The sequence below is a fragment of the Fringilla coelebs genome (assembly GCF_963513975.1).
Source record: "Fringilla coelebs genome assembly, chromosome: 3".
NCBI classification, from domain to species: Eukaryota; Metazoa; Chordata; class Aves; order Passeriformes; family Fringillidae; genus Fringilla; species Fringilla coelebs.
The window spans coordinates 73,593,428-73,618,544 of NC_140030.1; the positions used below are offsets into that span (position 1 = coordinate 73,593,428).

The 25,117-nt window shown below is 35.6% G+C and overlaps 1 protein-coding gene across 1 annotated transcript in view; it reads left to right on the forward strand.

Annotated features, from left to right (window-relative positions):
• The window catches only part of WDR27 (WD repeat domain 27), a gene marked incomplete at both ends in the record, with an annotated part of 89,449 nt that overhangs the window by 20,359 nt on the left and 43,973 nt on the right, over positions 1-25,117 (forward strand). Inside the window, 6 exons of the mRNA XM_084202641.1 lie at positions 1,296-1,417; positions 2,000-2,133; positions 4,509-4,606; positions 4,908-5,029; positions 8,817-8,914; positions 18,034-18,136. Of these exons, the coding sequence (XP_084058767.1) occupies positions 1,296-1,417; positions 2,000-2,133; positions 4,509-4,606; positions 4,908-5,029; positions 8,817-8,914; positions 18,034-18,136 (677 nt within the window). The remainder of the gene's footprint in view (positions 1-1,295; positions 1,418-1,999; positions 2,134-4,508; positions 4,607-4,907; positions 5,030-8,816; positions 8,915-18,033; positions 18,137-25,117) is intronic.

The following is a 25,117-nucleotide window of genomic DNA, read 5'->3' on the forward strand; positions in this document are numbered from 1 at the left end:
CGCTCCAGGGCTGGGGAACCCTGAGTAATGCCTGTTTTGAATTTTACTGGACTCTTTAACGCCAGCTGGCATCTTCTTCTCAGTGCTTTGGGACTGTGGGGCCTGGAGAGCAGAGATTCTTAAGCTTTTTGCGTGGGTCTTCCAATTTTCCAAACCTCAGATTTTCCTAAAGTTTCTCAGGTTCCTTACTACTTTGGAAAACTGTTTTGTATATTCTGTTGGGGTTTTCTTTTTTTTTTTTTTTTTATGGTTTGATTAGTTTTGTGTGTTTTTTTTTTCTTTAATGCAGATTATTCAAGGCTTCCAAATATTTTTAGAAAATTAAAGCCTTTAAATAAATCTTTCTGTCCTGAACAAAATAAGAATAATACTTACATGTGTATTTGTGCAGTACCTGTGCAGTTTTCTCGTGAAAACTCTTGAGCTGTTTGGTCACTGGGAATTAAAATATCACATTTATAGGACTTTTTGTATACATATGTCTATAAAATGAAATATCTCAATTGCTGTGATATTTTTAATAGCCTTCCTGTAATTTAAAGCAAAATATTTTTTAATATAAAACTCACGTTGAGTAAAGATAAAATGTGCACAAGAGGGCAGCATAAGAACTTTGAATGTTTTAAGGCTAGATGAAATTCATCAGACTTCATCTAATAAATTGCAATAAGATGCATCAAAGTCTGTAAAACTTGATTGGCATGTTCTTTTTTGATCTTTTTTATCAGCTTCTACATAATGTTGGATCAAATTGATAATTTTAGCTTTTGACTATCATTTCTGGCTTTTAAAGTTCTTTCTTTGTAAGTTTAAAATCTTGTTTTTAACAAGCCATTGAAGTGGCATGTTCATTTTATTTATATGCCAAAAATAGCTAGCTTGGTAATAAAAGGTTATATAAAAAACCCCAGAGTATTTCAACTGTTTTTGATGTCTTAAGGGGTTTCCAGACCATGTTTAATATGAAATTTCATTATAATATAATACTCAGATTTTTTTTTCCAATACTGAATCTTTGCTTAAATTTAATTTCAAGGATATTTCTTGAAAGTGTTCTCCCAATAACTTTGAAAAAATAGAGTTGGAATTATCTTTGTCTGTTCACTAATGAGAGATATTTTCCTGTGTTTTTTGGTGGAAGAAAATTTCAATAGCTGGTTTACTGTTACCAGTTTTAATTCAACCATTTGAAACTTCTACTTCAAATGTATTTTAATGTTGTGCATAATTATATTAAAACAATACAAGTAACTCTAGAGAAATTTATTAATGCAAGACATAATTATTTTTATTAGGTCATGATGGTGCAGTTAACTCTGTTGGCTGGAGTCATGACAGAAAGTGGTTGGTTTCTGCATCAGATGACAGAACTTTAAGGGTCTGGTCAGTCTGCAATAAGGAACCTGCCCTAATTCTGGTAACTGGAAACTTCCATTCATTTGGACACAGAGAACACAGTTTTGCATTTTCATCTACTTCTGTTTTAAAAGCTTTTTAGAAAGGACCAATTTCTAGAGCTACTGAGTGGTGACTCCCACTGATATGATGATCTGGGTGATCCTCATTGACTCCAAATTAGGTTTTTCTCATGATAATTTAGGAAAAGAAAAAAGGAACCTTGTTAAAAAAAAACCCTAGTGGACATGTCTAGAAATTTTAGTTTTATTGTCTGGTCTCTATGTAGTATTTTCATTGGCTCAGCTTTTCTTGACTTAAGTCCACTCCCAAATTCAAAAAATGCAAATTCTAGCTTCAGAGTATGAAGCTAGATTGTATTAGATTCAATTGACTACAGTTATACTGCCAGCTAATTTAAGCAGAATGAAATCTTTTTTTTTTTCAGAGTAATAGATGTCAAAAATGAGAAGGGCCACTATGTAGAGTTTAACCTCCTGGCCTATAATCAGGATGACAGGGAGGTTCTGCCTTACCACGAGGAATCTCAGACAAAAAATATTTATGTTTGAATCCATTCTTAACAAATTCCTTTATGTTTCAGGGTAAAGAGAAGTTCCATAAGACTGTACGCTTTGCACAGTTTTATTTTATAGATACATTCATATTGCTGTGTTGTGGAGCTGAATTTTATCTCTTTAGTTTCCATCTAGACACAACCAAGGATGACCTAAAACGGTGAGTTCATTAACAGACCAATGAAAGTTCTTGTAAAGTTTGATCTGTGATTTTGTGTGTGGTGAGGTGAGCTGAGGGGGAAAAATATTACAGAAGATAAAAAACTGAACAAATAGTAAAAGCTGCTTCCAAAATATCTTTGTTTTGAATGGAAGAACAAAATTAATTAGGGCTACAACGCTGAAATCTTAGTTGATATTGTGAATGGTAGGTTCTGTCTGTTGGTGATATTAGGCAGTATTGGACTGCATCTTTAGATGGGAAAAGCTGGTCTATTTTCTTCCTCTATTTCCTTTGTAGTTTTGCTGCTGCACAGAAAAACATACTAAGCACAAGCTTAAATATGTTTAGGAATAGGAGTGCTTTCCTGGATTGAGGCATGAACCTTGTATGTGGAATTTCACTGAAATGCTAAATGGTCAGACAGAATTCTGTATTAGTTTCCTTCCATAATCTGCTTGCCTAGTTTGTTTTGCTGCTTAATTCTTAGTTTATGGGGATATTAATAAACCAATAAAAAGGTTACTGAAATTGCTAAAACATAAACTTCGATTTCTAAGAGACAAGAATGAATGTACAGTGTTCAGCTCAGTGTGTCCACAATACCTGCCTGAATTTTAAATGAGTTGCACTTTGAATTGAAGATATACAGGACATGTACCAAATGCATTGTGTAAAAAAAAAATTCTTAAACATTATAAAATTCCTTTTTTTTTTTAATAATGGGTACTTTTCTATATTCCCCTCCCTCTGTTACTTTGGTTCTGTTTTCTCATAACTTGTATTTGATGAATCTCAGTTTACTGTTGGTTGATTTGCTTTCTATGTGAAATTCTACCCGTGTCATGCCCTGTGAGGTACTTATCTGTGTACCAGTCTTCAGAAGCAAGGTACTTCAGCCAATTCAAACTATTGTTCTTGCATTTGGGAAAAAGTTAACTGTTTTAATCAGCTTCTTTCAGCAGGGTAAATTGGATGAGAGGAAATTTCATACTGCCTTCATTAGATTGCACCTATTTTATCAGTCAGCTTATTTAAAATTAGCTTGGGTAGATTTACCCAAAAATAGAGATAAATCATTTGCTCTTGAAGTCTAGGGCAGTTTATTTTTTAGTTTATTTGAATAAAGTACTTGTGGAAACTACAAAAGATTCTTGGATTAAATTGCAAAACACTACATTATCTTCTGCTTCACCATCACTACTAAAGTGGTTCTGATGTCCATCTGAAAAGATCAGCAGATCATTGTTAGAGAATTACAATGAAAGGCAAAAACTAAGTCACTAAGCATTTTTCTTTTGAACAGATCTGGCTGAAAACCATATTGCTTTTGTCAAATGATCTCAGTTTTGCAAACTTTTAGCATTGTTGGAAAGAAACAGTAATGATTCTTACAGCACGTCATGCATGGACTTTTGCATTTCCATTAGACAGACGTGCTAAAATGCAAGTACAATATTAACTGTTACACAGGAATCACTTTAACACTGTGCAGACAGTGTCCAACCCTAGTGTGTTATCAATACTGTTTTGATCTCAAGTCTAAAACACAGCACCATACAAGCCATATGAAGAAAATTAACTCTACCCCAACCAGACCCAGTACAGTTGTCATTGACTCTGTATTCCTTAGATGACTTCTATGAAAATCACTCTCTTCTTGCCCCACATATTCATATCCATGGAGTTTTGTTTCTGTTTACTATAAGAATAGATCCATGTTGCCTATGTGGATATATTTCAGTAAACAGAAAGTTCTAATTATATTGAATAGCAACACAGTTTTGTGTTGTCTAATAAAAAAGTCTGAAGCCATTATAGAGGTTTTGGCATGTTTGCCACCTCTGCACGGAGCTGGCAGGTAACCCAGAGGTTACCTCAAAACTCAAAAAGTTTTGAGTTTGTTGGAAAGCAAAATTTCTTTGGTACTGTGTGCTCAGTCCCTTATTCTCCTCCCGTCTAAATGGAAATTATTCTTTCCTCACTGTTTTCTCCTCATTTTCTTCCCGATTGCCTTATCATCCGCACATTAAATACTACACTGAAACCAGTGGCATATCTGCTTTCCGAACATAGGTACTTGACAGATTTTATTCTCTGTCAGACTTTATTCTCAACATTTTCAGTATACATACAGGATCATTTTAGTGTTTCATGTTGATGGAAAATCAATCTTCTGTATATGAATATCATGGGGTTTTTTTCATCCAAGTGAGTTTGGTTACAAAGTTTTTAACAGTTCAACAATAAGGCAAAAGATCTGTCACTTTAATTTTTAATAATTAAAGAAAGCATTTTGATTTGTGGTTCCAGTGGGAGTTTACAAACCATAACTAATTTCATTAGCACAAACATTGATTTGATATTCGTTGCAGATACAAACAGAGGAGTGTTTGCAAATTGGTACAGAAATTTCCCATGACTTCAGCAATGGAGATTACCAGCCTTTCAGCAGTAAATGAATTCTATTCTTGTATCCTTTGTATTTCTTATTTTCTTTGTAGTTCTTTGGACTTAATGACATGGATATCAGCTAAAGTAAGGAGCATTTGATGATTTTCTACTCCTTTTCTATTGGAGTAACAAACTTGTAATTTTTTGTGATGTTGAACTTCATCCTTAGACATAAGTTTTTAGTGCTGTAGGATTTTTGGTGTTGCTCATAGAGCAATAAATACAACAGAGTTTATAGGTATGTTTATTTATCTGTATTTTTATCTATCTGGATTCTTATCATTTAGAGAAGTTTAACTTTAACACAAAGAACTGTACAGATATTGTTCTTACAGCTGGCAGCAACCGAGCATTGGAAGTTTTTGACCTCAATGCAGGCTGCAGCACAGCAGTGATACAGGAAGCTCATGTTAGATCAGTCCATCAGATCTGCCAAAATAAGGTATATACTTTATTTAATTTTATTTGCAGTACCACAACAGCATCATCAGCAAAGAAATCAGAGGCTAAAGGTAGACTTTATAGTAATCAGTAAGTTTTTATATCATGAGGAGGATGGGCAAGAACATGAGTCTGTGTGATAGGTCCATACAGATTTCATTTTTTCTCTAGTGGAAAGGAGGGAGCAGTGAGACTGATTGAATGCTCTTGCTATTAGAGAAGTGTTTATTATCTTTTGCCTTACTTGTGCTAGACTGTAATACTGTAGTTCAACAGGAATTTTTCCTTATGTACGTGTTCGCTTCTGAAGCTCAATCTGACACTGTGTGATTTATTCTGAAAATTTGGAAACAGCAACCAAAAAAAGTTTCTCAGTACTGCAGTAGAATAGATGACTTAAAACCCCTCATCCTTGCTCTTCATTTTTTTCTTTGAAGACTGATTTGAGTGTTTGTAGTTTTTATGGTAGCATATGTTCTGGAATGCCTGCTGTGTTAGATCTGGTTGAATGTGGTGCTTCATTCCCAGTTGGAAAGTCCTTGCTTCTGTGGGTTTAAAACAGTCCTTGTTATTACTGTTGTAGAACTCTTTGTGGGTTTTCCTTATAGATGTGATCTGGTAAAACATTTAAAATTGTGCTTACTATTTCAGTACTGTTTGTAATACATATAGGCTTAAAGTTCTGGCTTTTCTTTTTGCTGGGTCAGCTTAGTGCCTTCAGGTTATTTAATCAAGAAAAACTCTAAAGCTGTGGGCAAGTACTCACTTGGGAAAAAACCCTAGATGTATGTGGTATGTAGCAAAAAAACCTGACCATTTTGGAGTAAAATTGTACATCAAGGTTCTCTATTTTTTTCAGTTATATAAGCTTGTACTTTAGATAAGTCAATAGGAAAAATACACATCAACTATGTTATTGCATTGGATAGTTTAAAGTTATTAGAGCAAATTAGACTTATATAAAAATGTGCAGAATGCTGTGTGCAAACTACATCCTTTAAGTATGGAACACACTGGAATCTAAGGTTCTCTAGTGATGAGACATGATTCAATGGAAACAAACCTGTGGAGAGAAACAGTTCATGCTGAAGATCCAGTGCCTACACCCCAAAATTTAGGAAGGCTTTCCTTTGGACTATTCCTAGTCTCATTGTGTGGACTAAATACTCATTTGTGATTGCAGTATATATATTCTTGAAGTGCATTTTCTACTTTATATTCATGCAAATCAGTCCTCATGTTCCAAGACTGTTTTGTGATTCCACTTGGATAATTGTTAAGTGGGCATAATCATAAAATTTACTCTTTAAATGAATAAAAAAGCAAATCTATTTTGAAGGTTGTGGGAGTTGATAGGGAAAGTATGTTCCAATTAAATGTTGGAGAAACCTGTTAGCAAATTATAAAACACATAGGATATCCTGGAAACCTAGATGATCAGCATGATGTTCTCTTTTTTTTGATTTTAGACAAAAACAGTTGAAGCAAGTTTATGTAATTTGCTGTGTAAGGACTTTGATTTTAAATTTTTCTTTTGATCTGTTCTAAAGGTTGTTTGACAAAATAAATTGATTGACATATCAAAATCATCTTCCTGTCTTAGAGTTTAGGAACGTCTTAGATATTGAAATAGATGGCAATTTGAGGTCAGATCACAAACATTCAGAGCTTTAGTGTTAATAATGTGTTTGTAATGGTGCAAAACATATTCTTTGAACAGAAAACTGTCATTGTGACCCACAAATATTTGAATGGTATTATGTTCTGCTAGCACAATTATAGAGTACACTCATTTTCACAGAAACAGCAAAATTTTAAATTTTCTGTTCAGATCCTTTGGTTTCAAAATTCATTATCCGTTAGTTAGGAAGTCTACTTGATATGAAGACTGAGAAATGTAATGGGCATCTCTGAAGTTTCAGTCAGTTAACTTTTTCCTAACCATAGTTACAATGTTGGCAAAAGTATAAGATCACTGGAAGGAACAGAGTGCTTTCTTATATATCTATTGATACATGCCTTTAGCATAAGCCAGCTGCGCTCCTTGGATGACCTAAATGGTGTTTATAAGGAATTAGTGAAGGAAAGCGAGATTCTACAGAACTATATCCTCCTTGAGGCCAAATCTTATGTGAAGGTTGCCATGTAGTTAATCTAGAGAGAGGCTGAGAAGGGATTACAGTGGTGGATGAGGAGGCTGATGGGGCAGAAGAAAGGGATTTGTCTGGAATGAAAGCATAGTTTTAAGAGTGCATGGGATTTTGCTACTTTTTGCATCAGATTCTCATAAATAATAGATAATCATAAACTCATGGACTACAAACACACAAAGTGATAAATAAAATTCAGCATGCATATTATCCCAACTAGTATATATTTTCTTGTCTTTTATATCAATATTCAGTAGCAAATGTAGTTTGAAATACAAGTATATGTATTAATAAAGTATATTGCTGACAAAATTTCAGAGCAGAGAAGGAACAAATGGATTGCACTTCTTACCTTTAGTTTTTCCTGTATTCTATAGAAAAGGAGTATGCACAAATAAATGTGTATGTGTATGTAGAACTTCTTGTTTTGGACTCTTGTAACCAGTGCTGGCTGAGTCAAGGGTTGGTGAGCAAATATTTCAAAAGCACACAAAAGGGTGCTCAGTAACTTTTAATGAACACTGTCCTTTGGATACTACTGTTTTTGTCTTTTGCATTACTCTTTTTTTATAGTTAGACAGAGCTAATGTGAGAATGTGTAGACTTTGTTGGGAAATGTATTGCACAGTACATTTTAATTCATCTTTTAGAGCAAGCTATGCACCAGCTTTCATAATGAATAGGAGACTCCTGGCAGTCAAATACTGATTGCAGGAAATTACCTTGAGGTTTCTGTGATGTATTCAGCCAAATCAACAAAGTGAATGGTAAGGAAAGAAAAGAAAGTGTTTTAACTGTTTCAATTTGGTTCCCTGGAGAAAGAAGTTTTTAGCCAGCAAAAAGGCTGGGATTTGCCAATGTGGATGTTAAAATATCAGAGGTTTAAAACTGGATTTAATTATTTGAAAGTATGTAGCCAAAATTAGTCTTGTGATGAATGAATGCAATTGCTACTGAAGTCAATGGAAATTGGACACTTAGCCTAGGGCTAACAATGTCTTGTAATTAATTGTTGAAGTAACCTTTGCTCCCTCCCTTTCACTGCCCTTGTTTTCTTCCCTAAATATCCTGTAATGTCTTGTGTAATCACAAAAAGATCTTCCCCTGCTTCACATGATGGATCTCATACCCTGATTTTAGTAATCCCCATCAGTCTGTGAGATGCCCCAGATAATCTGTTTCACTGACTGTCCTGGTAGGTGTCACCCCTGGACCAAAGGGCTCATGGCTGTCCTGGCAAAGCACTAGGAGGAGCCAAGGCCGTGCTCCATTTCTCTGACTGGGTTATTGGACTTCCTGTACATGTTCTTTGCATGCTCTTCCTCTTTGCTCCTTTGCATGTGTGCAGACAAGCTTTTTTCACATAATCTAACAAATATTTACTGTTTATTTCTTAGATGGACTAAATTATCCACCTAGAAGGTGGTTGGTCACTGGACTGGATTCCCCAGAGAAGTAGTCCCAACACCAAGCTTGTCAGAGTTCAAGGAACATCTGCACAATGCTCTTAATCGTGTGGCATAATTCTGCAAGGAGCAGGGAGTTGGACTCAATGATTCCATCTCAAGATATTCTATGATTCTATAAATAATTAATGCCATGAGAATAGTCACCTGAAACTGATTTATTGTTTTACAGGGATCATCCTTCAGCACTCAGCAACCTGAAGCTTACAACCTTTTCCTGACCACAGCAGCAGGTGATGGCATCAAACTGTGGGATTTAAGAACACTGAGGTAAGAATGAATTAGGTACCTTGGAATAAAAAGCTACACTTTATTTTTATTCAGAAGTCATACTTGCTCTCATATACCAGTATATGAGATATGGAATTTCGATATGGAATCTGAACTACAGGTTAATTGAAGTTTACTAGTTTTTAGAGGAAAGTGCTCATTCCTCAATTATAGTTAGTTATGTGGAAGCTATTAAATATTTAGGATTTATCACCTATGTTTACCCACATTTGTAGATCTAATCATATATGTGTATATAATGGCGCCACGAACTGAATGCTAATGGTATTTCCAAAACAGCATGCCATTACTGCTAAAAGAAGTAAAATCTATCATCTATCTTTTAAAATATAAGCCAATTGCAACAATATTTTTAAAAACCATGTATGTAGTGCCATAATTTTGCATGATACATTACCATAAACTCAGAATTAAATGCTACACTGTTTCTAAACACCTTTCAATTTTGGGAAAGCCTTGGGACAAATGATTAGAACATCAAGGAGGGAACATTGCTAAGGAAAAGTAATACCTGGGGCAAGCTCTGTTGTGGAGGCCAAAAAAATTACGTTTAAAAGAAAAGGGGATTGGGCAGGAGGATGTTTAAGCTTAGAGAATAATTTTCTATTTGCTTTCTGTGTATGTAAACATATCTATGGAAAGATGTCATATAATTTTTCTAGTACTGAATTTTCTCTTTGGGCAATGCTTAATGAGCCTTTCATTTATTTCCATCTTTCTGTGGTAAGAATACATTAAATCTATAGGGGGCATATGTGTTCTTTTCAAAATCATTGCTGTTTTACTTTCACTCAATGCCAGAAAGTAATGAAACTAGAGACTGCTGGGGTTGGAATATGTTACCTTCTTATGGTTTTCTAATAAGCTGCTCAGTGTTGCTGAAGAGTAATGAAAAAGTAGAAAGCTTTTCACAGATCACTTATCTGTCTCTTTGTTTCTAAATACTAATATAAGTAAAGTCAGTGAATGGTAAAATAGTTAAAGTGTAAAATCTGGGCAATCAATTAAATGAGTATGTCTTGAGTAGAAGGAGCAAATTTATGTATGTTCTTGCTGTATATTTAATTTGGCTAGGTCAGTGTGTTCCAGTGTCCACTGTGTTCTATTAGCCAAGCTTCAAAAAAGTAGTTCAAGTCCTTAATGACAGATATTTTAAGAGTGCTTGTGAGGTACTATGTATATATGTGTGTTTGTTGCACATTACACAGTGATCAGTAGTGTTAACACTTGTGGAGAAGAAATAGAAAAAAATAAATAATTGTTTTTCACTTGTTAGCAATTTTCAAGGAAAAAAACCCAAACAAACCATATTTTTTAAAATGAAATTTTCTGCCATGGCTCAGACCAGAGACTGAGTCTTCTATATTTTAAAATCTGTTCCTGAGCTCTCAAAAGGAGTAAAGCTGTTCAATTTTTCCTATGTGTCCACCAGGTGTTCTTCACATAAATAAATTTTAAATGTCTAGGTTTGGAAAGGTCTGTTTGAACTTGGAACAAGTCTCTGCTGAAGTGTTAGGTCTACTATAGTTACACAGACTGAACACTTTTGCTTTTTTTTTTTTTTGTTCATAGGTTTTGTCCAATCAAATCCAGTCCATCCCTTGCACTGTTGAGTACTTACAGGAGAGATTAGTTCCTAAACAACGTTATGGTGGGCCAGTACCTTTAATCTCTTAAAGTTGTTGATTTGTAATGTTGGTGCATCAACAACTGTTTCCAGTCTCTCTGGAATGACCTGCCTTTGTTTTTCCTTTGGGTTTGTCAGAATAGGGTTTGTTTAGTGAAATCTTTGTCCAGTGTTCTTGCAATATAGCAAAGGTAAGTCCACCTTCTCATTTATATTGTTTGCAGTGTTGTGGATAGTAACACTAAGTCCAAGATCTCCACTTTATTGTTTGTTGATTTTGTTCTAAATATTTTCCCTAGATGTCCACAGTGGAAATTGTTTTGCTTTTCTTTAATCTGTTTGTTGCCCTTGAGAATCTATCCATTGTTACTTTATTTAAAAATTCCGTAAAGTACAACATTTTTATTAAATAAGGGGGGGAAACCCCTTCAGCACAGTGCTCTTCAAAGCTGCTGTTGAAAGCATGGGAAATAATTTGCAGAATAACTGTGCGATTACCTTGGACTCAGGGGTTTTTTATTCAGTTTCTTTGATGATAGTTCCTTTTTATATGACTTGCATTCCTTTTCTCACAATGACTGAGGAATCATAGCAGGATGCTTCAGTTCTTTTTTGATCTGCAGAGATTAAACCTTCAAACAGGTTAACCTGGCCTACAGCTTTATAAGTTTTGAATATATTGGTATTTTTGCTTTGAGTTCAACAAGAGTTTTGCTATCCAGCCTTTGTTATCAAACTACAATTTTTTCCAGTGAAAATTCGCTTAACTTTTCTTCTGTTCTTGAATTTGGTGAAATTATTTTGCAACTTCAATTTTCATAATCTTTTCTGGATAAAGCTGTGAATTTGTCTGTCTCTTTCACTATGGATGATCTGGAGGCATTCCAAGATTCCATCAGAGAGTGCCAGAACGTCTCATGGGTTCCTCTGAAGGTGGTACAAGAAAAGACATTTTAACTTTCTGATGTTGTCAGCCAACCTCACACAGCCAGGTCATCTTGCCAATAAATGAGGGAATCTTGGACACTGCTAGTGGCTTTTGGATTTACTCAGACTCCTGCTCCATTTTCTTTGAAATGCGTGGATTTGTAAAGTTTCATCTGAAGATTTTGAATAGTTTTTATAATTCTCCTGCATTCTCCTCATTTATAACTAAAGCTAAGAAAAGCTCCAGATGATCTAAAAAACAGATTTAGGAATAAAGAAGCAAGGAAAATAGTTTTTCTTGGAAGAAGAAAACTATGGCTACTCTTCTTGCAGGTTAGGATAATGAACTATGAGACCATATGAATACATGGTTTAGAGTAAGATAATGACCTTTGACCAACTTCCAAGATATTTTGAAGAGCAATTTAAGTCTATATTGTCTAAAAGAATGACTTATTGGAAACCAAGTAAAACTACTTTCTCTTGTGTCTAGCCAAGGTGAAAGCAGTAAACACAAGAGTTAGGCTGAGATGCTGTGGAAATCTGAATGAGGTGGACATTATGGTCACCAGGTTCAGGATTCCCAAAAAAAGGCTCAGAAAAGCATTTAATCATCAGGAGGTACAAAAAGTTAATACATTCTTACATTTTTGAAGGAGTTGATGAGTTCTTTGTGATGAAACCTTGTAGACTCATTCATCTGTAAGACACGAAACGTTACCATCCTTTCTCATACTGCTGTGTGTACTGAATGTATTTTGGAGACATTGCTACTCTTACTGAAGTCAGGAATCTAGCATTGATTTATACTCAGCCATACATGTTGTCTCCACCAATTAAAATTAATATTTCAGAAAAGTCTGGATTGGAATGACACACATTGCTGAGTCCTTTAAGCCACAGAGGCTAGATATATCAGAAAATTCCAATACACTAAACCTCCTTGTCTGCCAGTCCCTCCTGTGTTTAGTGGTTATGCTCATGGACATATAGGGCAGTGAGATGTACTTAGGCATCCTAGTGCTGTAAAACCAATGCATAGAAAGAATGTAGAAACTTAGGAATTAATGAACATTCAATTCCCTTACACAGTAAACTCATAACAACAGGAAGTATCAGACTAGACTAAATACCAGCTGCTTTAATGTGTTCATATATCACTTAAATTCCATATGACAGTTTTTAATTCTGCTTTACCAGTCTGAATCCTTTCAATTTCTCACTTCCTCCCACTTGTAGATTAGATAATTCTGTGCTTGAAATGTCCAGAAGAAAGGAAATTTCTTTCATTCATTCTGTTAGGAGAAAACTATAAATTCATAGAGTTGCACCCTTCACTTCATTAAATGCATTTAGAATATTGACTAAACACTTCATAGCACTAGCTCACATTTACTAGCAAAGTTACGTGAATACAAATATCTTCATGACTAGATGATAATGAGAAAAATGGTGCGTCCAGTTTTCTGCACTTCTCTTGCATGGGTCATTCCAAGGAGTCCTCTTCCTCAAGAGAGGTTTTAGAATGTGAAGTAGTGTAAAATTTTCTTCCCCAAGGCAGATTTCAGATACCCTGTAAAGCTTTTAGGCACTGATGTGAACCTTCCCTGCTCATCAGTAAATTATGGCTAAAGACATCATGCAATGAAGCTTCATCCTTCTTTGTGTCAATAATTGTGTGACCTGGCTTGACATCAGATTTTCAAATGCATATTTAATCAAGTTACCAGCTGTACTGTGAGGACTCTCACTGCACCATAGGCCTTAATTGCCCTGACCAGCCTTGGAATCCCACCCATGAACCTGCTCCTTGCTTCAGGCTGTAGAAGTCTGTAGAAATGATCTGGCAGAAGCCATATGAAGTTCAGCAAGGGGAAGTGCAAAGTCCTCTTGGCACCAAATACAACCCCCAGGCACCAATATATGCTGAAGGGGGCAACAAGGTGGAAAACAGCTTTGCAGAAAAGGAGACCAAGATGAACATGAATGAGCCAGAAATGTGCCCTTGAGGCAAAGAAGGCTTATCCTGGGCTGTATCAGGAAGAGTGCTGCCAGCAGGTTGTGGGAGGTGATACCTCCCCTCTGTTTAGCCAGAACCATTGGTGAAGCCTCACTGGTTCTGTGTGAGCAACGAGGTTGGATAAGGTGACCTCCAAAGTTGCTTAACAATCTCAACCATGATGTCACTTTGTGATTCTATGAAAATAGCATATTTTCTTTACTTTCCACAGAAAAGGTAGGGTATGGGGAATTTGCTGGGGGAGCTGATGTGATATTGACTAAGAGAGCAGGACAGGGACAGTTGTGCTATGCTGTCAGATGTGCTATGCTTATTACCTACCCAGAAATGGAGAGAGCAGGGAAAAATTAATACAGCCCAATTTGGAAGTCTGAGATGCTGCTATGGTAGTGTGAGGAGGTAGGTGTTGTAGGTGCTAGATTACTGTTGTAGGTAATAAGAATAACAGGGACAAGGTATTAGGAAGAGCTCCCAACACCCAATCCACTAACACCTATGGTGGCCGGAGCTGCCTGCCTCCGACTCACACTCTGATTGGCTGAGAAATGGAAGTTCAGCTCTTGAACTATGCTGTTTGCTGCTGAAACAGCCATTTTTCATCTCCTGAAAAAAAAAAAAAACAAAAAAGGCAGTGGATGCTTATTGGACCACAGTGAAGACTTAAGAAATATTGAACTACTTGCACATACTGAATTGCTTCAGCAGAATACTCAGCTGCATGATAATGCTTTGATGTATGAACCCAGAGAAAGTCAGTTTCACCTTCCTTCAGCCTCTGAAAGAATCTACCAGTTGTATGAAGATAGTGTTAGACATCAAGGCAAAATCTCCAAATAGTGTTATGATGCTGTGTCACTAGATCAAAAGCTCTTCTGGCAACACATTTTAGCAGAATTCCCACAGCCACAGGGAATTCAAATCATACTTTTTCTCACATTTGCACTTGGAGACCTTAGAGTCAGACATGCAATTTGAATTTTGACATACTTTTCAGTTTTCATCTCCACTGTGAACTAGCTACTTGACATAATCCTAAGCAAGATACAAATATATACATACTCAGAATTTGGTTACTTCTTGGTTTCATCTGAACATGAGGATCCCATGATTTGCCATATATTTTTTTCCCCCCTTGTAGCTTTTGAGTCTAGTTATCCAGATTTTGAGGGATAAAAAAGTGTCTGGAGTTCTTCCAAGTTTGGGACTGGAGATACATGAAAGTTTAGAGGTTGGGGAACACAGGGATGTGGTCCCTGCTGGATGCTATGTTGAAAACATTGGGAGCTCTTATGTGAAGGGTTTGGTGTTTCAATGAAATGAAACCCATGTGTTCAGTACATCTAAGGTAGCTGCTACTCCTACTGTCAAGTTATACTCACATTTTGCAGAGCCTCAGTAGATTTGCTGGTACTGAAGAGTCTGTGAACAAATACCGGAGCACTGGCACAAAGTGACGATACAAATTAAAGTGGTTTAAAAAAAAGCCAAAACACAAACTTTTCTTTGCAGTTTTGGTTTTTTTTTTTTAATGCATCAAGTAGAATGAAATAGACTTCTTTGTGAGAGTATTCTCTTATTTATAAATAGACAGACGTTCCAGTATCTTTCTCTTCCAAAGACAGAAAAAAAAATCGTACTTTTTTTTCTAATGCTATTCAATTTTTTTTTTTTTTTGCAACATAAAAAGATGCATATTTTGGAATGTAGACTAAAAGATGTACAATGAAGAACATAGGGAAAACTTGGCTGTTTGCTGTCCCATGCAATTACCAGATGTTTGTCATGGTAACCCCTGAAAAGCTCTGACCAGAAAAGCACTCTTAGGAGGCTGGAGAGCATGCCAGCTGGCCACGTAAAGCCTGCAATATCCAAAATAATTTGGATCACCACCTGTTGCTACTTTAAAAAAATAGAATAAAAAAAAATGCCTGAGAGAAGACAATCCCTGAAATGCTAAAATCATGCGGATAGTATCTATCTAATAATACTATGGGTTTTTTGTCCACTTTTGTCCCATTGCTGTGATACCTGTAGATATCTGGAGTTAATGGATCGAGTAATAAGATTTCTACTTAATTCTGTGGAAAGTTTAATTGCAATCAGGTTTTTTTGGGTTTTTTTTAATGTGTGTAGGATTTTAAGAGGTTGGGGAAGTAGAGGAACTTGTAATGGAACATATATCCATTATATAATGGAAAAGTTGAACAAGACAACAATTAAGAAAATAGAATCCAGGGTAATGGTTATTACTGTGGCTGCACTAGCACAGGGAAAAGGGCACTATCCTATGACTGAGACATTGCTTTATACTGCTGTGGTATAGCAGAGAAAAGATCAGTGAAAACCTTGGAATCCTGTTACTTCTTATCTATTTAGAGGTGAAATATTCGAGTTATTGATCACAGAGATGTTTCTTTTGAAAGGATGTTTTTTGCAGTGTTTTATTAGGAGCCTCTTCTGTGAAGAAGACCCCATTGAGGAAATGATCTTTTATAGGCCCTGACAATGAGGTCTTAAACATTTAGAAGTAGTCCTGATGACCAGTGCTCTACTTAAGGAAGAATGGTGAACCTGAAGACACCTTTGGAAGGGACAATGGATACAAATTTTGTTTATTTTTCTCATGAAGAAATTTCTTTCGCACGATGCTGTTTTATCTCACAAGTATAAGGTTAAAGAGAATTTTTTTCCTCAAATTCCCTATGAAAAGGCACTCAGAAAAAAAACCATCTCCGTGAAATTTGCAAACAGTGCAACTGGGACTTGAGGCTAAGTTGTAGGAGAAGTTTACGCTACACAATGAATAATGTGGTGTGAATGCCTAACTGAGGAGGGAAATGCTGAGGAGACTGAGGTAGCTTGTATTCTCCTTTGCTGTAAATAGAAAGCTTGAACAGAGGCAGGTTATTCAATAGACCACATGTCACTACTGGTTACTGAAAGTCTCTGAATATTCTTGTGAAAAAAGGAAGTTGAAAAATTTTTTACATCTTAGTCACAGTAATTGGCTATCTTCATAAGTTGCTTCTCTTGAACCATAGTGTTCTCTTCAGTTGGGTTATTTTAGCAGTTTCAGGATAGAACTTGTCTGAGATGCTGTGTCTGGTTACTGTATGCTCAAAAGGTGTGTTAATATCAGTAGTTTTGTTATATTTAGATCAATCACAAAGTAGTGTTTTTGTTTAAGTATGTCTGTTTCACCTGGGTAAATGAAACCAGCTTGCCATTTAGTACATTCTTACACATACATGTGTGTCTACAACAGAACAACATGGTATAAAAATTTAGAGCTTTATGCACATAGACTCCATCGACTAAATTTACTTAGCTTCTGTGGTTTCACTGGCCAGGAAAACATGTATATCACAGGAGCTGGCAGGAGATTTTGCTATTTCAAATTTGTTCCTGGACCTAGCATACATTTAAAAAAAAGAATGTATGACATCTGCATTATGGTGAAGTATGTGAGTTTGTTTTGTAAGAAGGGTAGGTTGACAGTATTCATAATACAGACAAAAGAAGAATATAGGTTATTATAAGTCTGTTTTAAAACAATTCCTCAAAGGTATAAAAATAAACTTCTGAAATGAGGTATGTATATGTAAATCACAGGTCTGAATGGTGTTGAAACTTGTTTTAAATTTCTTTTAATATTAAGGAAAACACTAAATAATATTTTTTACCATTAGTTTTGTGCTGACTGCAAAGCTATCATAGTTCTTTACAACCATGTGGCGCTTTTTAGATGGATATTGTTCTTCAACTCATTAAAAACATTATTATTTGTAAATTGCCCAAGTGTGCTCAGCTACTTAAAACTTACTCTACAATGCTTCTTGCAATATTAACATGAAAAGTAAGAAATTAATTCCTTGCATTAATTTTAAATCCATTCCTACAGTTAGGTAAGATGTTATCTACAGTTATAGAACAGAGAGAGAGAGAGAGCTAGATAGAGGTTTTTCACTTTGGAATGATTGGATATTGTCTTTCTTGACTTACCATATACAGGAAAATAATGTATGGAATAGAAATGTATATAGACAACAAAGGCGAAATATTCAGATTTGAGTGTGAGAAAAGCAAGCAATAATTGTTTATGTCATGATTCCACATGATGCAACTTTATTTGATATAAATAACTTGAGGGAGATTTATAAATCTTCATGGAGCAGACTGTCACAACACCTTCCCCTTAGCTAACCGATAGACATCACAAGCTCCTCCTTTCCAATTAGTCATGTTGTTTCTATCCCTGTAAACTAAAAAAGGCCAAGCACAGGTTTGGTCATTGTCCTGGGGCAGTTTTGTCTGTTCATTTGATTTTTAGTGATTAATGTTCTTTCTTCAGTGTCTTCCAGTTTTGACAAAATCCTGCTGCCGATATGTTTAAAACTTTATTTGTGGATTTGCCGTAGTTAATTTGTAGATTAAGAAAAACATGATACCAGGAGGATTTCATGAAAATGGCAGTAAAAGAGGGAATTTTTAGTTGGTGTTAATAACACTGAAACTTCTCTGTAGGTGTGAACGTCGTTTTGAAGGGCACAGTAGCCGCTGCTATCCATGTGGAATTGCAGTGTCTCCCTGTGGACGCTTTATAGCCAGTGGATCAGATGACAAATATGTAAGTAGTTTTTGCTTATTTCTCCTCTTAAACTACAGGAACACCTCGTCTTTTCAGAGGATTCTAGGATTCATCTTAATGTGCATTACTGGAATCTATGATACTTCTATATAGTTCATTTACATGTAGCAGTTACACATGATTCATGATTATTTTGTCCAAAAAACTCCAGAGCAGCTAAACCTTAGCACTCAAAGTAATTGTTAAAAGATTGTTTCTATAAGTTTCCATAATATTTGTCTCTGAATTGTCATGTGCCATCAAAGAAGAGGAGAATTATGTTCCCTGTAGCACAGCTTTATGTGTTGTGTATATATCTAACCAGTAGGGATTCTGTAGCAGATAGAAATTAATTTTCTGAAGCTCCCAAATACAGGGTGATGAATCTTTTAGTATGGCTAGAAAGCCATGAACCAATGAACCAATCAGCTGAATAAAAAATGAGAAGTCATTCAACTGGAATTAGTACTTTCTGGACCCTTTGTGTGTGTGTTTTTTCCCCCAGACAGGTTCTCTTCTGAATCAATGTCAATAAAATTTAATTATTTAGAGATGAATCCTGAGTAAACATGTATCGACACCTTTTTGAATTTTAACTAATTTTAAGTCATTAATGCCTGCAATGTTAGCAGAATGCTTGTCTTGCTGTTTGTGAAGAGGTGGAAAATTGCTAACTTGTACTATAGGCCTTTGAAACTGGACTGAGTTTGGGTTCATTGCAAACACATCCTTTCAAAACAGCTGGGTAGAAATGCTGTTGAAATTTGTTTGAGCTATTTCTAGGTTAATCATCATGACACAGAGTTTCTGGTCAACTTCAAATTCAGAAGAGGAATTTACTCTTCTGGCTAGTTTTGAAATATTGGCTCAAATAATGTGTGAAGATTAGAGATTTTATTGGCAGATTGCTGGATGTTTGGCAATAGGTGTTATGTTCTTGACATTTTCATGATAAAACATATTTTTCAAGTTTCTGGTAAATAGCATTTCAAAATGTAGCTTGCAATACAAAAGAAGGGCTTTTTGCTGTGCCTGTGAAGAAATGCATCTAATATTCATCTCAGATCATGATATATATGATATACTAATATATGTATTTGAGGCTACTAATTAAAGTGGCTTTTGAATTGTATAAAAATAGGTGCAGTCACAAAACCTTTTTGTCTTCTCTTTTGCACTAAGGTATTTGTTTGGAATTAGTGCTGATTCAAGAAAAGAAAAACAGCTTGATTTTGTCCTAACTCCAAATCCTTGGCATGTGATGGGTCATCAAAGGAAGCTGAATAGTTGGCATGCATCCTGCTCTAGTTGGCCCTGTGGTCCCTAGTGGGCACAGAGCCAGTCAATACTTTTTAGTGTGGCTCCTGGGTTGGAATCTTGCATGATTTGCATCCTATGTTTGTAGAGAACTTTCATTGTTCTTCTTGTCCCCTCAGGAAAACTGAGTCAAGTTTTGGACTCTTGCTTATACTTTACTGTTAGGACAAAATGCAGTTTTGGGGCATTTTTTAGGAAGCTTCCCTTTGAAGTGTTGAGGCTGGATATACTTTTGTGCTTTCTTTTGAAACAGAAAATTGAATGCTGCACTGAATAGTCCATTCATATTTTTCAACTAATAGCATCCTGACAGATGGCTTAATGTGTGACTGGGACAGTTTTAATAGTATCAAGGAGTCACATATTTCTGAAAATTATATGAATGAATGTCTATTGGAATAAGCTGCACGAAAAATCAGTAGTGTGGATACAACGTGTTATCTTCAAAAAGAGCATTTTGGAAATAGGTTATGTAGCTTTCCATTGAGAAGCAACTGCATCTTCAGTCATCTTGGAGTTTACTTTATCAAATACAATTCTTGCACCCTGTGGTTAACAAATGTGATTGATTTTAAAGCCAAAGAGGCATAATTGGAATACAATTGAGAGACAATGACCCTAAACTGCTTTTTGTATTTCACAACATCTGAAGTATTTGCCAAAGAGGAATATTTTGTCTACAATGATTAATAGCAAAATAACATTCCTACAGGACATAGAAAAAGCGACCCAAAATACATTATTGTAAAAAAAGAGATGAAAATTCTGTCTGCCTTTTTTTCTACTTTGAGGGTGTATGACCTGTTTTATATAAGAGCTTGGTGTAGCTCCTGTGTGGCTGAAGTAGCCACATGGTTTTATTTGAATTGCTCTTGTGCCTGTTAGTGTGAGATTTGTAGACATTGTAAATTGGGGTTGAGAGTGTTTCTCTAACTGATTACTCCAACTTCCTTAAGAGAACCTTTACCAAGACCTGTGTACGACCTGACAGTCTGATAAGCAAGTAACCAGAATCCTTGTTTTGGACTGTGATTGTGCTGTCTGTAATTCGTTGTGACTAGAAAATATAAAAGGTTAACACTTTTAATGTCAAATCTCTGCATCCTAAATAGCCTTAGGTTACAAGTGAATTTAGTTGACTTCTGCTTAACTGAATATGCATAATATTGTAATAATTTCTAACCATTTTTACGAGTCTCAGGTTTCTGACTATCAATATTATCAAGGAAGTTGGACCTTAATATACCTTAATTGGATTTAGATTTCCATTTTGCATGACTGTATACAAAACTGTTTACCTAAAAATTTTTTGACTAAAACAATCTTAGTGTAAAAAGACAAGAAATATCTGGACAGTGTGAAATGCTACTTTTTGTAAGAAAAAGAACTCATTTTCTTTCTGTGCTATGTAGTTCTAGTTAGCTCTTTTACTTTATGTCTAATTAGCCACTTCATTTTTGTCTTTGAAGACCTTAGGGCTCTCTGAATAAATTCCAAGTTTCCAGAAATGAAGTAGGGAATGAAGAAATAAATATTTGTCTCTTTAATTGCTTTCAGACTCATTCTTGCTAGCTCTCTTTGAACTGTAGACTCTATGAGGCACATTTTGACCCTAGTGCTGCAATTGGATTTTCTAACATAAAACTCTCTGTCCATGCCAAATCTCAAAGCCTGTGTTCATAGCTCACACAGACTGACCCATATCACAAACCCAGAAGTTTTTCAGCAGAGCAGGTTGCTGCATGAATAACAAAAAATACATGGGAACGTATGACATTCTCTTCCCTTTTTTTTTTTTAAACTTTTCAACAAAGCCTAGGATTTTGCTTGCAACACTGTCGTTGAAACACATTCTAAATGCAAGAATAAATTTATGCCTTCCAACTGTGAAGGCACCAAGGCTTGAAGCAGTAGCCCATAGGGCATCATCATTGAATGGAGTAGCAGGAGACAGGCTAAAGGAATTTGGTTCTTATACATAACATCAATTTAATAACCACTTGTGAGTCCCTGAATATTAACCTTCATGCAAAATTGGTTTTAGAGTAAGTTCTCATTATGCAAGTGATGCTGGAAAGTGATGCTGGTCTGGGGGCACATCCAAAGAGTTTTGCAAACCTGTGAGTGGTGGCTGGATGCAAACCCAGACCTGATATTCTTTGCAGACTGAGTTATTGTCAGATACAAGAGTCTGCATCAGGCATAACACAAACTGTAGAATTTGTTTATAGTTCACACCTTAATTTAAGTAGCAACAGAGATTCCAAATAAAATAGCAGTGCTGCTGAGCAATATACTATAATGCTTTACTACCGGAAAAATACATTTGGGAGTTGGGCTGCCAGCACTCTTTTGTTCTGTACATCTACTCCTCTTGCACTGCACTACTTCCTAATGTAATCACTGCCAAGAAGATTGTATTTCTCAACCCCCATAAATATGTTATTAGCCACCTTAGTCTTTCTGTGACTCAGTTCTGACTTATAAAATCGAGATTAGCAATGGTATCTTTCTTCTCTTGTCTTTAAGAGTTTAGATGAGGCCTGTCTCAGTTTGTTACTGTTGTGATCAGCTGCTTTGATCTTATTTATATGAAGTATTTCCATCCTTATGTGTCTGTGGTGTGATAAGCTTTAAAATTGCATCTTATTAGGTTGAAAATGACAGAAAATTATCTAGATACCAAAGAAGAAAAACCTCAAGAAACTCCAAATGTGAATGATAAAATTGTGTGGTCGATTTTCTCCCTTTATTAGCTCATTTCATTAAACTTTTTAGGTGCTAATAATGTTAGGTAAAAGACTACAAATGAGGGAGTTGGCAAAGATATTCTGATGTAGTTGTTTGTAAATGGATGAGATAGGACTAGTTAATAGTCTAGAATGCTTTGTTCCATATCTCTTGGGAGTGTATCTTGGAGGCATCACTAAGGTTTAAATTAGGTATATTTAATATATGATAAAGTATTCTTTATTACTTTATTTGGAGAAAAGAGGATATTTTCTTTACCGGAAAATTATGTATGCTATTGGTATTGTATTTGTTATCTTTGTCTACACTTCATACCAGAGGGCTTGCAGGACAGAATGTATTGTATGAAGCAGCGGTAGAAACTATCTGAAGTATTTTGGTTTTCAGTGTGACTGCTATTCCAATCATATATTACTCAAGTTTTATCTTATGTGTCCATACTGTTTAACTAAGATAGGCTTTAACAGGAAACATCTGGAGAAAACAGCATTAGTAGTGTTTACTGTGGAGAAGGCAGGACTGACATTGCTTGGCAGAACAAAATCCATAGCAGAGAATGAATGACAGGCTGAAACAGCCTCTTTGACAGCTGTTGATGGAGAAAATCTGCCCCTTTCCAAAGAGGCGCACAGTTTTGTTTTAGTCTTGGACGTGTGGTGTTTTGGGTTCCTTGGTAACATGGTTGGCTGTTAGACCCATTATCCTAGAAGTGAACAGATAAATATTGCTTTCTTGACATTACAGTCATGACTTTGGGTATGCTGTTACTTCACTGTCTCTTTGGGGGTATCTTTGAAGATGACTGAACATCTTGGCCTTTGTAGGTGATTTTATGAACCATGGAGTTATATGACTATGAGCACATTAATTGATCTTGTGTGCTTTATGGTCAGTTCAGGCTATTGCTTATCTAGGCCAGAACACCTCAGACCTTACCACCACAAAAGCAGATTAGCAGCTGAGAGAGGTGGAGGATGAATTTCTGATGGCTATAGATATATTGTTATTTAACTGCTACCGAACAACTTTTTTTTTTTTTCAAACTGAATTTTATGAGTCTGTAATTTGTTACTGTGTTAACACTGAATTTTGCTAATGCTTTTGAGAGATAGGAGGAAGTGTGAGAAATTAGCCTTTTTTGCTAAAGAAAACTAATTTTAGAAAAGATAGTACCCCATGTTCAACTGTAGACAAAACAGGAAGCTGAAGTAAATATAATACCCAATGCTCATTTTGGAATGCATACAGCAGTGAGGTGCTAAAAGTGGGTATATATAGTTTTATATCCACAGGGTTTGTGTTTTCTTTATGTGTACCTCTTGATCTCAATTCTTGATGGTAGTTGAATTTTTGGTATCATTGGTACATCTAGTATGAGAATCTGGTTGAAGATCCTGTGCAGCATCTATCAAACAGTCAACACCAACACACAAATAGGAAATGCAATTTCTGCAACTTCTCTGTACTGTTGATACAGAGGAGAATCCTAGCAACAGAAAAGTCAGAAAAGAGCCAAAGTGGGTGTGATACAGCTATGCTGCTTCATAGCAAGATATGAATTCTTAGAATAAAATCTTCAAAATCTTGTAATTCTGTACTCTGACACCATTATGTGTGTTATAAAAGTAAAGGAAAACTAAACTCTGTGCTGCATGGTGCTACATAAATTTCATGTTAAAACAAATGAAGACAATCATTTATAAGAGGCCTTAAAAGTAGCAAATTAAATAGGAACTGAATTGGCAAAAATTACAATTTGGAAGCTTCATAGAAGGGTGGCTTAGAAAGGGAAGTCAGATATGGTTTTTGTAATTTTTTTTAGTGAGGAAAATTCAAATGTGTTAGCTATAACTGGCAGAAGATTGATACATTTGGAAAATATCCCCTGCATTTTGAAAGATGACTGATATGTGTAATATTGACTATTTTAATAATAAAGAGCATTAATAATGTTCACTGTCACTCATTTTTTTAGTTATGTCAAAGGAAATCATATGGAAACTGGGATCTTGCAGTAGTGGGAAGTTTCCTTTGACTATCAGAAAGACAGCCTCCATAAGAGTCATTAAAAGGGAAAGGGACTCTGAGAGGGTGTACTGTACTCAGCACTTTGGTGCCAGGCTTGATTAGACTTTCCATGCTACCATGTGCTAAGTGTATAAGATATCTTGGAACTGAAGACCATTAATCATTGCTTAGGATACTTGTGAAATCTATTTTATTATGTGTGGATTTGGGGCCAATCCCTATAGTTAAGGTAGTCTAACACTTTCCACTATAATTCTGTTTTCAGTTGCTTATAAGTAAGAACATTTTGGGCTGAAACTTTCCATTCTTGGTGTCTGCTTCAGGTTAATTGTTATTTTTCTTTAGTGTAAGTAGTCCAGGAGCTTTTTTAGCTTGAAATTGAGGAAAAATACATGGTTCAGTGGAATATGTGCCCCAGTATAAATAGGGAGTGATTGAGTGCAAGTCAAACACTTTTATCATGTACTGTGGGATTATGCATCAAGTTTGATGGCACTGATGGGAGCAAATGGCCAATAATGCACTATTAATAAGGCGGATATCTTGTATAAAAACATGTTAGATGATCAAGGGACTCTATCTCTCTATCAAGGGATTTTAACATTTCTGTCTTCTGTAGCTCATTTGAAATATTAGGAAAAATAGTCACAGAAAAGTGATGACATTGGCCGATCCATGCAAAACATGAGGGAAACATCTCTATTTGTGTAAGGCCAACTTAGGTACCTTAGATATCAATGTCTTTCTGTTGGTTTGTTTGTTTGTTAGTTGTGTTCTTGTCCTGTGATCTGTTTGTAAAATACATGCTTCAGCTTAAAGCCACAGCAGCAACAAAGGATTTTCCTTGAAACTGGTGTTGCTTTTCTGATCCCTGTGCAAAAGCTG